The sequence below is a fragment of the Mizuhopecten yessoensis genome, unplaced genomic scaffold (genome assembly GCF_002113885.1).
Source record: "Mizuhopecten yessoensis strain PY_sf001 unplaced genomic scaffold, ASM211388v2 scaffold716209, whole genome shotgun sequence".
NCBI lineage: Eukaryota > Metazoa > Mollusca > Bivalvia > Pectinida > Pectinidae > Mizuhopecten > Mizuhopecten yessoensis.
Window position 1 is genome coordinate 250,775 of NW_018480002.1, and position 18,126 is coordinate 268,900.

At 34.4% G+C, this 18,126-nt stretch overlaps 2 protein-coding genes across 6 annotated transcripts in view; one reads left to right on the forward strand and one right to left on the reverse strand.

Annotated features, from left to right (window-relative positions):
* Positions 1-6,957, forward strand: part of LOC110442105 (serine/threonine-protein kinase 32B-like) — a 116,645-nt gene extending 109,688 nt beyond the window's left edge. The window contains exons 9-13 of one of the 5 annotated variants that reach the window (XM_021485546.1): positions 823-948; positions 2,379-2,507; positions 3,177-3,241; positions 3,496-3,515; positions 6,110-6,196. In XM_021485546.1, coding sequence (XP_021341221.1) covers positions 823-948; positions 2,379-2,507; positions 3,177-3,241; positions 3,496-3,515; positions 6,110-6,117 — 348 coding nt within the window. In that variant the 3' untranslated portion in view covers positions 6,118-6,196. Of the gene's footprint in view, positions 1-822; positions 949-2,378; positions 2,508-3,176; positions 3,242-3,495; positions 3,544-6,109 lie in introns of all 5 variants that reach the window. The other 4 variants (XM_021485547.1, XM_021485544.1, XM_021485545.1 and 1 more) reach the window with 4 other exon arrangements.
* Positions 6,958-10,439: 3,482 nt separating this feature from the next.
* Positions 10,440-18,126, reverse strand: part of LOC110442104 (transforming acidic coiled-coil-containing protein 3-like) — a 25,518-nt gene continuing 17,831 nt past the window's right edge. Inside the window, exons 12-18 of the mRNA XM_021485542.1 lie at positions 16,595-16,773; positions 15,720-15,763; positions 15,211-15,266; positions 14,626-14,718; positions 14,046-14,131; positions 13,037-13,157; positions 10,440-12,650 (exon numbers count right to left, since the gene is read on the reverse strand). Of these exons, the coding sequence (XP_021341217.1) occupies positions 12,588-12,650; positions 13,037-13,157; positions 14,046-14,131; positions 14,626-14,718; positions 15,211-15,266; positions 15,720-15,763; positions 16,595-16,773 (642 nt within the window). The 3' untranslated portion in view covers positions 10,440-12,587. The remainder of the gene's footprint in view (positions 12,651-13,036; positions 13,158-14,045; positions 14,132-14,625; positions 14,719-15,210; positions 15,267-15,719; positions 15,764-16,594; positions 16,774-18,126) is intronic.

The window sequence follows — 18,126 nt, forward strand, 5'->3', positions numbered from 1 at the left end:
CAATAATTGGTGCAAATAATTATATTTGTGACCAGCTGTTATTGTTCAGGTTGAATTGTGAAAGCCAAGATGCTCCCAACCCCCTGACCTCTGATTTGCTGATAATTAATTCTTACTCAATTTTCATCAGGCCAATTTTGACATACCTTTTTGCAAGTGTTACTCTGACCTTGCCCAAATGTTATTTTAAATTGTTAACCCTTTCACCGCTATAGACCATAATGGACACATCCATATAAATGCATGGCAGAGTCTACTGAAGTAACGTAGGGGTGAAAGGGTTAACCAAATGACATTCGGAGATGGATACTTGCTCTCTGATGGGTTGAGACACCTTCACCCTTAACTTAACTTTAAGAATAATGCTCTCATGGTTCCTGTATAGTTGCATGCATACAAAATCATAATCCAGTCTTTTTTTAATTCAAGCAGGAGGCCAATTCTAACAAGATATCATACAAATATTCCCGTCATTGCCCTAACCAAGTGTTATTTTAATTCTTTGTGTCATAATGTGAATGTACATGTCTTAGCACTCATACGTAGCCTTATTTTAGCGCTTTTCACACATTAAATATTGTGCTAAATTATGATTGGACCAATTGATGTTCCTATATATTATTTAATTGTTTTCTTTTGCAAATATTGTGGATATAATTCTAACTGTTACAATGCACACAAAATCCGAGTCCACTAAAATAAGTACGTTTCCAGTATATTGCACCTGGACCATGTCTTAATTCAGCTTGACTCTAAAACCTGTCAGTTTTGTTGTTTAAGGATTGATTGGAGTTATAAGGAAAGTTTTTTGGTCTTTTGCAGTTACTGTACCTTGACCCCAACAAAAGAGTTTCCAGTTTGGAGATGTTGAAGAAGCACTCCTATGTATGTGATGTGGATTTCTCCAAAGTGATGTCCCGCGAAATCAAGCCCTCTTTTGTGCCTTCCGTATGTATCTGTCTCTCGTTGTTATAAGATTTACACTTTGGCTAATTAATACAAGTAGGACACATTGATATCAATGCAGCATTCCACAATTTTTTTTGTACTTTATTGTTCTAACTAGTTGGTTTAAGGTCATAGGAGTGTATTGATAAACGGAAATAGGAAGTACATCCCTAGTTGAAAATCCAATGTAGGGAGACAGTATCACAATTTCCGCACATTTTAATGTTTAATATTAAACTGATGAATATTGTATGTTTGTTATTGACAGAACAATGTGTTCTCTCAATATTAAAGTATTTCAAAGCAATCCAGGCATTAATGCAGTTGTTTTTTATCAATGAATCACATGTGTCCATTTTTCTGTACTTCAGGAAACCGGCTGCCTATTTCACTACTGTGAAGTTTTTCAAGAACGATAACTCATACATGCAAATTACTATGTGTATATGGTTTTATCATAAAATGTCAATTTTTAATCGTTTATAGATAATTAATGTTACACAATTTCAGCATTTATTAAATTGATATACATTAATGCAATACTAATCTATGTCAGTATCATTGTTATTGACATTATTTTGTAAAATATTGTGTCTTTCATTTTTTTTTTTAAATTCACTCCTTTTTACATAAATTTCTTTTTAAAATCCTTAAAATTCTGACAGCCTTTAATTTTTGTGGTAGGACATTTTCTTTAATTCAAAGCAATATAACTACAAAATGTGAAGAAATTCTACTGAGAAATGGTGACACAATCCTATTACCTTAAGGCAATACCTGGTGTGTAAGACCTTACCAAATCTTTTAACAAAAGAGTTCCAAAATTAGCAAAGTCTATAGAACTTCAAACATTAAGAACTTATGAACAGGAAATCAATCAGACAGGCTGACAGGTATAAAAGAAGAATACATTATATGTGTACATACATTGAAAAACTTGATAAATAACTAATCAACCATGATCAAGACTCATGCAAGGGAGATAACTCCTACACAAATGCACATTGTTAATTAGATCAGAGTTATATTTGCTACACTTATGAAAAAATTATACACTGTACTAAAAACGGCTTTATATTCAAACATTTAAGTACTTTGTGATTTTCCTCAAATTAGGCAATTTTGATGTAACTTGTGGAAAATACTGAAGTATAACGTTTTGTAACCTTTCAGATAAGGCTTACACTAGTTGAAAGTGAATCTTTGTGACTTAACTTCTTTTAATATATTATCCAATTATGGGTACCTTAGATCATTCAGTGAAAAAAATACTTATTTGGTATTACAAACAAAGCAAGAAGTATTGTTCTTATAATTATTGGAACCAAAATACACATATCAACATAATCTTGTGCAGAGTTACCTATTTCTTATACGTAATATTATTTGAAAACTGACATTTAAAAGAAAATGACATCTTGTTTTTTCAGAAAGACCATTTAAACTGTGATCCTACATATGAATTAGAGGAGATGATAATAGAGTCTAAACCTCTTCATAAGAAGAAGAAACGATTGGCCAAACAGAATTCCAGACGCAGTGAGAGTGGCTGTTCTACGGTACACTTTAAGCTGGGTGTTGTACCAAGGGAGACTACTCTATTAGACACACGAGTTACCAATTACATGGTCTCAGACCTCAATTTATTGCACTAAATATAGTGTTCGACCATTGGGGGAAATGGAAGGATTTTTAAACTTAGCTCTGACAGGATCTTATTTCTTTTTCATTATATATATTCTGTTCAAAACCATGAAACTACAGTGAGCTGGAATGTACCACATGATCAAATTTAATAAAGATATTTTTATTTGAATGTTATTCCCTTCCTATTATCACAAATTATCAATACTCAAGCTTCATCACTCTTTGTGTTTTGCTGAAAATGCTAACTGAAAATAAAAAAAATGTCAAAAAATAAAATCACTAGAATATTATTGAACAACTCTATGTAATAAAAAAAATTGTTCATAAATTCTTTCCATGGAAATTTTGAAAAGTTCACTGGTATGTTCATGTAGAGAAGATAAATGGCAGAAAGGGGAGACTATTTCTGTCAATTCATTGTCACATCAGGGGAGACAATTTCTGGTGTTGGTAAACTGTGTCAGGTCTTTGGGAATGATATCCTTCTTAAAGGATGAAAATTCATGATTGGAGTAGAATTAAAAACAAGGAAATTTGTAATTAAGAGCATGAAAAGACAAGTGAGTCATTTTTCCTTTCAGGAAGGTGATACACAAGACGGAGAGGAAGAAATCTACAAATATTTCCCAATATATAATAGGGAAAGGTAAGCTTTCTAAGGAAACAGTGGATATATAGGACATTTTTGTGGTTGTGAATTACAGTTAATTATCTTTTCGTTGCACATAAAAAAAAAATATGTTGACCGCCTTCCATGTACATAACATCTCTCTGTTTAATGTTATCAAGCTGTGATTTTCATTGATTATGAATTGTTAAAAATATGTATTTATAAGATTCTTGACAAATAGTTTTTTTCTTTTTTAAGTCCTAACCACTTTTCTATTTACTTTTTAAAAGTAGGTCACAGGCGCCGGATGGTAAGATATCTGCTGCAGTATAATGGAAGTTAGCATCATTCTCACTCTAGTGTATAACTGTAGTGTAAACTGTCTTTACTGTCTTGTCGTTGAACATGCGTAACAATATTCCTTATTCTCTTCGACAGCATCAGGTTTGAATTCAGAAAGTTTGCATAGGGACACTAGCTACAGGGGTGGCATGGTATTGTGAAACACGGTGAAATGAACCGAAAAAAACTTTGTAAGTTTTTTTTTACGGGAGCCTTCATTTCACCATGGGGTTGTTCATATAACTATAATGGTGAAATTATCATTCACTCTGGGGCGGTTCATATTACCATAATAGTGAAGTGAACTGCGGTTCATACTACCATGGACTTCGCATTACTGTACTACATTGGGATAACACTATATATATAGATGTTAACTTCCAATCACCAGATATTATGTATTAACATTATTTCATTGATAATTAATCAATAACAAACTGGAACTGTTACTCAAAGGCTAACCTGAAAATATCATGCTTGTCCATGGCATATATATGTGTGCCTGACTCCCAGGGAAAAAAAGTTAATATCAGAATAATACTGCTAAATGCTTGACAGTCTTACTACACCCGATTGTTTATCTAACCAAAGAAACTCAATGGAACCTTCATTTTGAAATCACAGCTTGTTGGTTTAGTAAAGGGGCAAAACTCTGTAAAGAATTGTCAAAAAGAAAAATAAATTGCATAGTTATTTGCCATGCAATACTACCATAATGACGTGATGATTCCACAACTGATATTTTTCAGTCAAGTAAATTGTTCTAAACCCAATATGGAAGATGTTCATCCTTCGAAGCTAGATTTCATCTAATATTACTCTATGCCTTACATTATATTGTGCTTGGTGGGCAATACAAATCCAAGTGAAGATTATCATATTTTCACAATTATCGTCTTTAATGTGTTAAAAACTTGATAACCCTGTGTGTGTAAATATTAAAAAGAAAAAAAACTACGACCATGATCTGGAAATTTTGTCTGGACTTCAGCCTTTGATTTTAAAATTATAATATTTGCAAAAGCCTGACTTAGCAAATAGAGATTAGGGTTTGACTGATATTGGTACAGATATAGCGAGGAAAGAGGATGGAGTTTATACTCTATATAAATACAGTAACTGGAAGGGTTTACTCCCTTCACTTCAGGAATGCTGCTCTCGAGTCTGTAGAACCCTTTTATTCCACTTTTAGTAAATCTGCTTCTGTCTTGTTGCATATTGGACCTGAATAGTGGAATAAATTAATGTCTTGTGTGGATACTCATGAATGACGGACTTGAATGTCATGTAGTGTACAACTTCTCCAGTTATACTTGTGCATCTTTATCTTTCCATCTGGCACTGCATCACTCACTTTCACTGTCTTTTGTGAATGAGTAATCTTTTTGTATAGCAATTGTTTCGAGATATATCTTATATACCGTAATTTACCTAATTTGTATGTGACCTAAAATAAGATGCAAGCAATGCTATTGGTAGGCGTATATATTTAGATATAATATTATATCCTATTATTACGACACTTTTCAGTAAATGAGAACTTTATTGAAAGCAAAGATTCACACTGTTCTTGAAACCATATACTTTTTACCCAAAATCTAGAGTACTGAGCACTACACAAAAACAAATTTATTTTGTTAATTTCTGAGCAGTTGGACCTATTAAGCTACCCCTCTTTTTTCTGGTATAGGTTTCCAGTCTCTTCACCAAAATTAACAGATTTACTCTAAAAAATGTCTATTATGGCTTTTTTTTTAAAGAATTTTGAAAGATCATTTTATTTTCCAAACATTTGTAAGCCCCAGGGCAGTTGTTAGGTAAAATACAGTTTGTATACTATGTAACAGATACATTATTGTGTTTTTGAAAACATAACACATCGATTCAAATAAAGTGAAAAAATATGGTCACAGCACCAGTTATGCATTGGCACCTCCAGTTGTATCGCATGAACTGTTGACACTAAATCCTGGTCACAGCACCACATTGTGAAATGTTCATATTTGGCTTAATGATGGTAATTAATGCATTTGTAGCACTATCAGTGAGTGTGTTCCTGAGTTTTCTAGCATGATGTATAGAACTGAACAAAAAATAGTGTAACTAAATCCTGGTCACGGCACCAAATCTTGTAGTACTGATACAGTATGTATTTGACAAGTTTGTAGCATGATAAACACTCTACAGCAAGGCTAGTGACACATTGCACTCAAGACCTTCACAATGCATGGCACACAATTCCATCATGGAGAGTTAATATCTTGGATAATAAGTCGGTGCATTAGAGTTAAATATGTAGATTTATTGATGTACTCCACCAGCAAGATTATAACTGTGTATAAAAGTTGAATTTATATTTCCTCCTCTCAGTTTAATCAATATATATAGATAAGTATCTCCAACTTTATACAGAATTTTCTGTCTAGATTTATATATGCTAAAATACTAACGAGAGCTAGGTAGCATGAACCTGTCATGTGTAGAATTAATTGTAACTTCTATGCAGGGTTTGACTTTCACAGATTTAATAAATATTTGAAACTGAACCTTTTATTCTTTCAGAGATATAATGACTATTATGAGAATGAACATAGGAGAGGACACATCGAAAGTCGAAATCAACAGTTGTTTCGACGGTGAAGGGGAGAGCCAAATCACACCTGTTCAGGACAGCCTGGTAGAGGAGGAAGAGGAGGAGGAGGAAGAAAATGACATTACAGATGATGAAGGCCCTCCACCCTCGCTCGCAAACTACGGTCTGTCGCCAAGGAACAGTGATGGATTCGGTTGTAGCTTTGTGTCCTCAAATCTCCCAGCCAGCGACAAGAGAGAAGTGTACCGTGGCGTCCGAGCACGCTCCCTGGATTATTACCATGGGCCTGTACCAAGGAGAGACATGGGGCGCAAATACTCCCACCAACCCACTTCCTCAAGCTGACATCAAGGGAGGTTACTCTCATCAACTGGTTGTTGAATTAAACAACGCAAACCAGAAAATGTGAATTTAATTTAGTACTAGAGATTTTTTGGTTTGTGATTTTCTAATCTAAAAAAGATGATAATGAAGACAGGTGTTTCAAAGATGAAAATGAACAAAAAACATTACACAAGTATGTGCATTGATATGGAAGGAGTTGTGACTGTAACAAATATGGAATGATTGCTTTTTTACCCCAATATACTTGTGAAGGAAAAGTAATAAGGGAACTACAAGTAGGCCATGGTGAAATCTGCTGTTAACATTACTACATTGCTGAGATTACCACATCTACCACCCAGCTGGACCGTTTATTACCATAATTTACCCTGTTAAGGGTGAATCTATCAGGACACTGAATATTACAGTAAAACCTCGTTATACTGCCACCATTTGTACAGAGAAATTCTGGCATTATAAAGGGGTTTGGTGATAAATTGAAGGAAACATGTACAAAAAAGAGAGAGGAAAAAACCTTGAAATATGTTGGCAGTAAGTGAGGTGGCATTATATCGAGGTTTTACTGTGGTTCATAGCATCCTATACATGGTAATGGCATAAGAAAGGTGAAATCAATAATGGGTTGAAATATTGAATTTACAAGTGAAGGGCGAAAGTTTGAAAGGGCGAAAGCTTCCTAGCTGGTATACAGTAATGTGTGTTTCCCATTTACATTTAGTGTACAGTTTAAATTTGGGCTTACAAGATAAAGCAAGTTTCTCAGGTTTCTCCAGACCAGGGCTTGTATTCTTGAAACCATTTTCATGCTCCGAGCATGGATTTTTTGCTCAAAATAGATATTTTTTTATCTTGCGTAAATAATTTGACAAATAAATATGATAAAGATATTCAAGTGTATATCTTTCCAAAATTCTTCCAATCATTGACAAAAGGGGATTTTTTATTCATTCACCAACGGAACATTTACAAGAAATTGGGCTTGAGCACAGAATTGGAGTTTGAGCATGAAAATGGTTTCATGAATATGGGCCCAGGTCTAGTTTCGAATTTGAGAGTTAACTCAGTATTTAATATGACTTTCAAAATGCATTCTGGCACCTCTGCAATTGAAGTCTGTGAATATATTTGTTTTCCCTTTATTTTGTACAGTTTTATGAACTATAAAATGTACTTACAAATTCATACTTTATTTCTCGAAGGTAGGAAAAGGATATTAGAAAAAAATTTATCCTGAATATGTTAATTATTGATTTTAAACCTAACCACAGACACAGGAAGACAACTTTCCTGATGCAAATGAAATTTACAATGTTACATTAAAGATCATTCATATTAAGACACAGTTCATATTTAAATATTGTCCTAACTGGGTAAGCAAAGGTAATGTAAAATCTGTGTCATCTAATACAACATATCTACATATATATACATGTACTGTATTAATCTTACGATAAGCCAGGGGGGCCAAAACAGGCTCTCCGACTCAAAGAAGGGTTTGGGTTTATAACAGGTCAATACATCTAGCATCCTCGATACTCCAAGGATTACGCTCAGTTTCGCTCTCTGCACCCCTTGAATATGTCATAACAAAATTGAAGGCTCAGTGTGTGCGGCTCCACCTTATTGATGAGACGAGAAGACTAGTTTGATCCTTTGAAGTACATCAAAAGCATCCCACGATCTCGCTTAACGGTAAAAATTGACTTGACTTTGAAGTCGGGTGTCGCCTCTTTGTAATCTTCAAAGAACAGGTATCAGCCTTGTAATCTTCAAAGAACAGGTATCAGCCTTATAATCTTCAAAGGACAGGTATCAGCCTATCGATAGGTCAGGTGTTTTTTTTTACCAGAGACAAATGAATCAGCTGTCTTTGTGCCTTTATTTTTCTTTGACATATTCCGGGGGTGCAGAGAACATAAGTGAGCGTGAACCCTTGATATCCAGGATGTACATCTAGCAACTGTTGACAGTTTACAGATTGTGCAATAAATGTACACTACTGAACCTGTACAAGTTTACATACTGTTGACAATGTGATGTTTAATTATTTTGTCCTTGACAAGTGTTACTTACAACCTTGACCTTGAGATAGATTTACTTGGTGTCCTTATGATTACTTAGCCTTTTTAACCTTGTATCTGTGAGATTTTTTTTTGTCTTAGTGCTCGGCAATCTTGACCTTTCATTATAGTATGAAATTCATTCCATTAAATGCAGATTCCTTTATCCTTAACTCAAGGTAGTATGCTGATGGTAATACCATCACATTCATTTACAATTGAATATTTACATCTGTTACAAGGAACAATATAATGTCACAGTAAAAAAAAAAAAAGTATTTTCAGGCCTAACACTATACTGTAACTAAAAATGGGGAAATGTGTCATATTTGTGACATAAAATTTTCATGAAAACACTATAGGTATGGTTTAGTGATTAAAACGTGTTGCTTCAAGATGTATCTCGGTAAATTTCAGTAAAAAACAACTGATGCAAATAAATTAAAAAAAACCCCAAAACAATCAATGGAAATCGCCGTTAAGTACAGGTCATCCAAAATATCACCACAGGATACTGGTCCTGAAATTGTTACCCTGTGTGATTTACCCAACTTTACTCCTCTATAGACAATAATTTTGTGCAGATCAGATAAAAATTCATTTTGAGAGAACAAATGTAATCTGCAAACTTATTTAAGTATCCTGGTACATTTGTATATACTCGTTACTTTCAAGCAGGTTTTAGTCCTTGTTTTTGTTTTATTGTACATATATATATGGTATTGTACAAATATCAACAGTTTAAAGCCTAATAAATTTATTACTATTATGGTAAGTTTTGCTGTGTTCTTGTGTTTTGCCACCAGGTCGGTCTGATAATTAGGCAATGGTCAAAACTTGATGAAGTCTGCAGTAAAATATGCCAGATCACTTCAATTTACTCCTGACAAAGATTACAACCATTTAATAAGTGGCCAAAATGTTATAGAAAAGGTTTGGTTTTATTTTCTATAACAACCTACCAACAGCTAAGGTATTGTTAGGATATCTTCATGAGGGTACGTGTGTAGGAGGCAGTATATTTTTGTATTTGCCACGTTACGAAAGCACAGATTGGAAGATGACTTTATAGTGCTACCTCACTGAAATGCTATGCCAAAGGCACCCAGCACAGCATTCCGCCTGGTCACATTATACTGACAAAGGGTAAACCAGTTGTTAAAATATTAACCCAAAATGCTGAACGTTAAGCAGGTAATAACATCTACCATTTTAAGGACTTTGGTATGTCCCAGCCTGGGGACAACCCATTGCCTTCCTTACTTTGGTGAATGTTTGACATTTAAGGCCAAAAGTTAAGTATTGCCAAGAGGGACCCTAGCAATAAAAGAAAGTTGGTAGAAAGTAGAAAGAAAATACGAAGATCCCAAAAATTGATATAGAAAAAACCTGACCACATATGTCAGCCAACATATGTTACTAAAGTGACTGACCACAAAACTGGCCTAGATTATGCATTTCTATGTTGATAGAACAATTTTTGTTCAATTTCTGCAAAGGTTTGTGTCTCTGGCAAGCATCTTCTACTCGCTAAGTTCACAGGGACCTGATAATTTATTACAGCTGCATTTGGACCATAACTGAGGGTTTTGTATTAATTTTACATGTTTTAGGGATCAAGATAAATTTTCAGTAAAAAGGCCATCCCCAATGTGTTATTTCTGGCAAAAATTAATGTAAACCCCCAAAATGTGAAGAATTACTCTGAACACCTCAGTTGAAGTCGAAATATAGCTGTAACACATTCTCAGGTCCCTGTGGCTTAGTTTAAATAACTAATTGGATGAACAAATGAATGCTTACAGATAGCCTCAGTGTTCTGATTAACGTTGTTATTTTTTACCAATCTCTCACTTTCTACTGAATGAAAACAGAATCCTAATTCATATTAATTTCTGCATTTTATTAATATGAAAGAAAAGGGGGCAAATTGTGAACGTATGGTATATATATATAAAGAACTGTACAGAGCTAGACACAGATAATTCCTGTATAACAATTTCTGTCCTTTCTATACCATGATCGATAACATGCACACATACATAAAAGACAACAGAAAACCTTAAACAAACAAATGTATATATATATATGATCTAGGTTATCACAATACTGTAGCACACTTATCGATATACTTGGTAGTCCAACCTTGTTTATCCAGGACAGCTACCACTTATCTGACCGTCCCACTACCCAAATGGTGTTTTCTTGTGAACGGTACCACTGCACTAGATATAATTGTGAAATAAATCTCAATTCACTGCTGGTTCTGTTTTTTACTTAAGATTATTCTCCCTTTAATATATATATAGACAAAAATAAAATAAAAAAAATCCTACTTAGAGTTACATCCCTTGTCATGGTATTCATCTTTCATTTTGATGATAGGCTTTTATAATTCCTTGAAAGCAACATCGGCAAAGTGTAGGAATAGCAAAGGATATTTGTTGGGTTTTTATTTGAAACAATTACTTGTGTAGAAAAAGACTTCAATAAAAAATATGTTTCATAATGGTGACAATGGCAATAAAATATTTTAACTTTCAAGTTGATACTTCCTATACAAAAATTCTACTGTCAATGAAAATAATCGGCTTATCTATACAGTATTTGACTTAATACATGCATATGATGAATATAACAATCCATGAAAAAAGTAACAAAACAGAACTAAATTCTGTTAAATGGAAATAATGCAGTTCTATGGTGTTAATAAACGCAAAGGAAAACCCACTTCTACGTAGATACTTCACAGTTGCGATATGATTTCATCAATATGGTATAACTATTACTAATAGAATCTATCATTAGTGAGAGATATAAATAACTCAGCAGCTAAGGATCAAATAGTTTTAAGACCAAATTTTTTAGAGTTTCCTGCAAAAATATTTGATTCTGTAGGACATATCAGAAACAACCAAATTAGTGATGATTATATTTCTTGCCTATGACTTGCAAAATATAAATGCAGATGAAGTAATGTCTCTGATGACATTATGAGTGTGATTCTATTGTGGATGAAATATCACTGTATGTGGTATGCTGTGTTTCTGGGGCTGGATAGATTTTTCAGGTTGCTAGACGATTCTGTCTCATTAGAAGGCAAGAAATGTATCTATACTAAAATCTTCATTCAGTAATCAGATCCATTAAATACTTAACACATGAGATAAAGGAACATTTATATCACATCGATGTACAAAGAGACCAAGGACGAGACAGTTGAATACCCGGGCAAGTTTTTTTTCTTCATAATCAATATAAAACAATTTCTGTATACACTATGTAAAAAGAATCAAATCTCAATAGCACATTCTGACAGTATTAAATACTATATTTTGTACATAAAAGGCAGTTTTTTGTACATGACAATACAAAAGTACAGAAAGGAGGAAAGGTAGAGAAGATGACAGACGAGAAGGAAAGTTCTATAGAAAGTTGATAAAGAATAACAGAACATATAAGAACATAACAAATGAAGAATAATCAAACTGTGAACTGGTACATACATATGAAATCTAGATATCTGCCTGTAATCCAGGATTATAGTCTATCTGAAGCCTCAATGGACATCTCGGCTTGTAAACCAGGGTTATAGTCAATCTGGATATCCAAGCATGCTGACCATGGTTATTTACCTAGATATTCTAGGCTGTATACTGATCTATCTGGAGATCCCAGCCCATACGCTTAAGCTACAGAATCCATATATGAACATGTTAACCTGTAAACCAAGGTTATAAAAATATATCTGGATGTCTAGGTATTTAAACTAGGGTTATGGACAATCCTCGTCTGTAAGCCAGACATAGCAGAATGTCACATCTGGATCAGTTCCCTGTTTGCACTGTTTAGAACATGTAACTTTACTCTGGTCTTGAGAACCAGATTCGGAGTCTTATTTAGAAACTTTAGCCAGTAGTTTGTCACACATTTGGATCAGTTCCCTGTTTGCACTGTTAAGAACATCGAGCACATATAGACTGTAGACCATTTAGGTTGAAATTATAAATTAACTCTGGTCTTGACAACCAGATTCGCAGTCTTATTTAGAAACTTTAGCCAGTAGTTCGTCACACATCTGGGCCAGTTCCTTGTTTTCAGACATCTGTAATAAGTAGAACAATAATATTAAAATCATCCCAACATGACACTTAGGTTCACAGAACTTCTGGTTATGTTCTCATTCCAAATATTTTCTGTACATTGTTTATAATTAAAAAAAATCAAAATAAAGGGACCTTGGCAGTCATACATATATTTACAATATATTGTTCATAGTTTTCAACTCATTAATCCCTGAAGACACATTTGAACTCTTTCAGTTCGCAGGTTGGAATAGTACATTATGAAATTTCAGGGGTGAATGAGTTAAAAGCTGGACAGGTTTTTTATAGGTCTTTGATAATTGTAGGATTTTGATGACAGAAAAACTAGAATGGTTTGAGCCAGTAACAAAGAGTACAGTACACTACTGTCTCTCAAGCTTCTCACCTTCTGATCCACAGTTTTCTGCAGACTCTCTATCTGCATTTTGTCTCTCTTGGTCCTTGCCTCTGATGATGTTGTTATTAGACTCAGGTCAGACTTCACTTTTGATAATTGTTGTGTAAGTCTGCAAATAAAGAACAAGTGTCACAGTAAAATCACATAAAAGACTGTTTATTTATGCGGAACAACCGGTTTGTCTGATTTTAAGTGTAAAAATTCCCGGTATAAATCCTGGCGGACCTTCAATTGTTTATGCAGGCCTTGCAAAGCTTTGTCAAGGCTCGACCTTATTTCATAAACGAACAAACTCTGGTCCAACCGGTTCAACTGTTTGGATCCGGATAAACAAAAGCAGCCAGTTTTTTGCGGGGAATAAATATATGCTTACATTAAAGTAACATCTTTGAATGTTTCTTCAAATTAAACAACCTTCTTGAAAAGTAAACATGATAGTCCTGCTTGACTCGGTAGCTTGCCTAGGTAGCGTTGATTACGATATTCAACAAAGTACTTTTGCCAGTTGGCATATCAAGTGCTCTAAGGAAATCATGCAGGCCTTTTAGTGGTCTATCATGAGTATAGGTCACATTTTCTATCTGCATATTAAAATAATTTTTGTTGTGTTCAATTTATTGGAATTCCAAATGATAAACAAAATACAAAATGTTTTCATATAATTTTGCAAGATACAATGTATATCCGTTTAGGAGTGGAAAACTATTGTTCTATATATTTCAGCAAAATTATAGATATTAAGTAGAAATGTCACTTTAAAGTTTGCCTCCCTCCTCCTCCCCCCTCTTTCCCCAGCTAATTTGATTTCAAAATGTGTCAATATTCTAAACCAACTTTGACCTTTTCACAAATAACATATCTTCATTTGATGGGTGGAATGAAGGAGATGACAGATTTTCACTAAATTCTTAAAATGTATAGACAATGGAAAATACAGGTTCTCCTCTAAGAATTGATGCTTTTCTAGTTTAATGATAATATTAGCAGCAATACTCACTCCACGATTTTCTCCTTACTCTCCGTTTTAACAGCAGTCAGACTTTTCTGTAATTCCTTGGCATGTGCTGTAAGTGTTTCTTGATTCTTAAAATAAATGGGAACACCGTTAAGTACTTTCTGTACACAACAATCACAAAAATTAACTTTCAAAAACAAAAATCTAACAAGCCATTCGGATTGATATGTTTCGCCTGTGCCCCCGTTTTGACCATCAATGCACATATCAGAGAAACTTAACTTAAATGCAAAAACTAAATGTTGATATGGAGATGATGACAAAGTCAATGGACCATGAAAGGTAGACTGCATCCAGCATTTGATGCATGGGTTGATATGTACTACCTAAGATGCATCTATGGTCCAAGTTTGGTTAGTGTAGCACTTCAATATACTTTCAGTGAAACTAACTTAAACGTAAAAACTTAATGTTGACGCTGCTGGCGCCAGAAAAGCAACACCTTAGTCTTTCTTCCGCTACTTTATTGGGGCGAGACAAAAACAAAATCTAATAAAATAGTGACTTGACTACCCATGTTACACAATGGTTACCCTGTCCTACAACCTATTACTTCACTAACCTTTACATGGCCACTCAAGGTTTCCTTCAGTTTCTCGTTTCGCCGATGGAGCTCAGAAAACGCCTTTTCTAACGATTGTGTATCTTGTACAGCCTGAAATAATATAAACCAGAAATTTAATATAGGCAACACATCAGTATACATGCCAGTAAAGTCTTATTTTACATAAAAGTCTTATAAAAGGCAAAATTTCTGAAATACAATTTCTTGGTATCAATCCTATCTATTTGTCGATTCTTACATGTGTTCATGTACCAGTAGTATTATTTACCTAGTAAAATGATTAATCAGTATGTGCACATATTTAGAAAATTATGTAGTTATGCTGGATATAAAACATCAATCAGTGTGCTGAAAGAAGTGTTTCTTTTTGTGCAAGCTCTCTCCAGAATCAGGCTGTTATTTACAGTATCTCATTTACCCCTGAAATTTTGTAATGAACTATTCCAACCTTTGAATTGGAAGAGTTCCAATGTGTATTCAGGGGTGAATGAGTTAACTCATTCGCAAGCCTTTGGCCTTTTTTTTTTTTTTTCTGCTGCACATGTTACGTATTATTCTCACAGGTTCAACACACCAACTTACCTGTTCCCTGTCCTTTTTTAGTTCAACGGTGAGGTCTTTCTCTTTTTCTTTTTCCTCTGTATAAAGACAAAAGATGCTATAAACAAATATATATATACACAAGTACAGAGATACTTAAAATTGATATCCTGCTTTCATTCCCCATTGAATATTGATAAATTCTTGTTTTCAATAGGCTGATATGTAAACCGCATAGTTTTTCTATAGAATCAAGAAAATATGAAGTAACAAGTCATATACTGTATAGCCAGTTATTTTTGCACATATAAATTTAATGATTTTCACAGACAATTTGGGAATTAAATAACGGTGAGGAAATTTTGAAATCTGGAAATGCGAGAGTATCTAAGGCTCATATAGCACGACTAGTCAAGTGTTTACGTGTGTCGTTTTGGTGACTAATACGGTACGAACTGTCATCTTCATCAAACTAGTGCAAAAGTATCCCGACGCTCAATAACACACAGTACAATCTATTGTCCTCCTCTCCGTTTAGCTCCGTTACTTACGAATCAGTCCTTCCACCACTATTTCTAACTCCTTTGAAATGTTCCTGAAATAGAATTAGAGCCATCATAAAACTTGAGAAGCTTATTCATTAAAACAAATCCTCAGAATCTGTTAAAACAAGAGCTAGTAGCAGAGCAATGTATACCTGTGATAGAAATAAGTGTAACTTGGAGAGAGAATTTCACTTTACTGGACAGGATTGTCAATTACAGTCAAACTTCTATGTATCCAACTTTGGGGGACCATCTGGAAAAATTTGAAACATCGGGACTTCGACTCACAAATATTAAACATTGAACATTGAGATCATGTATATAAGACGGAATGTGATTCTTATGTGACGAACCCAAGCTACGAAATATAACTACATTTACAGATATAAGAATAACAAGCTGAAATGTGTATTGTGATCTATCAAATTCAACATTTCTTCGTTTGTCCATAAAGTACAAGTTAATTTTTGACTTTGGTTTATTAGTTGTGATTTCGAATATTTTCATAACGAACGGGCCATGCTTATACCTCGAAACAGCGAGATATTCAACTCATACCAGTTTGATTCATGAATAGAATATCGGTAATGTAATATGAGGGGGAAAATCCAAACTTTGACACATCAAGGATTTTGAATCTTTGAAGTTTGATTTATGGAAGTTTGACTGTATATGATATTTGACGAGTATTTTAACAATTTCTTTTTGCAAATGGCAACTTCATCTCCAAATAAATGGCAACTTCACCTCCAAATAAATGGCAACTTCACCTCCAAATAATTTTCAAATCCAAATACAAATGATTTAGATCAAAGTTGACCCTTGAGGGGAGTACTAAAACGTAACTATATATGACTCAGCAAAATAGAAATTTGTCGCACCCCATTAGTTCTATATCTGCCTGCTTCTTTGCCAGTGTCCTGTTCTGTTCCTCTATCTTGGCCTTGAGCTTGTCGACCACCTTGGTCCACTCGCGCTCCAGTAACAACTTCTGGCCCTGGAATTCCAGGAACAGGGACGACTTCACCTCACACATGTCCTTGTCTGTGTACTGCAACACCTGGTGGCACACATTGGCAGTTTACGTCAGTTTGTATGTATGAACTGATACTTTATTGTCTAGCTAAATATTCAGAGGCAACTTGTTTGGCAATGTTACAGCAATTTTCTTGGGCCTTTATTGAAGACTATAGCTCGCCTATTGGTGATATATATTGTAAGATAGCAAATATCAATAGAAACAAATGTACAGTAAAACCTTGATATGATGCCCATCATTTCATTTGCCACCTCACTTACTGCCAACATATTTTCAGGTCCCTTAATTACGTTTCCCTCAATTTATCACCAAACCCCTTTATAATGCCAACATTTCTTTGAACAAACGATGGCAGTATAAAAAGGTTTTGCTGTACCTTAACATGTAAGAGAGATGACCAGCCAACGTGAAATAGTCAACAGGGTATTGATGGTGGTGACCGATCAAACACTGCACAAAAAAACCTGCCCAAAATCTTTAACCAAGTCCAACTATTAAATCAGTTTAGGCCCCTAAAATGATGAAAATATAATTCAGAACATTGCTTACGCTCCATATAATAAATACTCCAACCTTATAATAGACAACAGCCTTTTGATAGTGGTGATCCAAAACTACACAAAAAAACTTGCCAAAAAACTTTAACCTCAAACTTGCCCCAAACTTAACCAAGTCCAATTAAGCTGTTTTTTGAACCCTAAAATATGAAAAATATGGTCCAGCGCATGACTTAACCTCATCATAGACAACTTTGTATTGAGTGTGATGATCAAACACTGTCTGGGAAAAACTTGCCCAAAAAGTTTTAACCTCAGAAGGTGGGACGCCGACGCTAGGGTGACTACATTAGCCCCTATTCTCTGAATAGAAGAGCTAACAAGAGGCCCATGGGCCTTAACGGTCACCTGATATATTTATACAGAGTGTTGATTTTGTTTTGAACATGAACAGAAATATTATTCAGTGACAAAAAACAATAAAACCACCTTACTCAATATCTAGCATACAGATTTCAGACTAAAAAGGATTTGAAACTAGCACCTCTGATTATTAACAAGGAAAATGAAGAAATTTTAGCACACTGACTCCTTTGAGCCCCACCCTACAGCCCTTGGGGGTAGGGCTGGCTCAAAACTTTCAAAGTATCAAACTGTCAATTCAAGGTTATAATTCCAATCAAGTTATTAACATGTAATATTCAAAGTATCATTTGCCATTATAAACCATAATAAATTTTGCCCCCCTCCCCCCCCCCTTTCCCCAGGGGGTAAACGTGAGACCCTAGGGTCATAAACCTTAAGACCCTTCCATCTATGAAGAGTATTTGATTCTACCATATCTGGGTCTTGAGAAGAAGATTTTTGAAATTTCAGT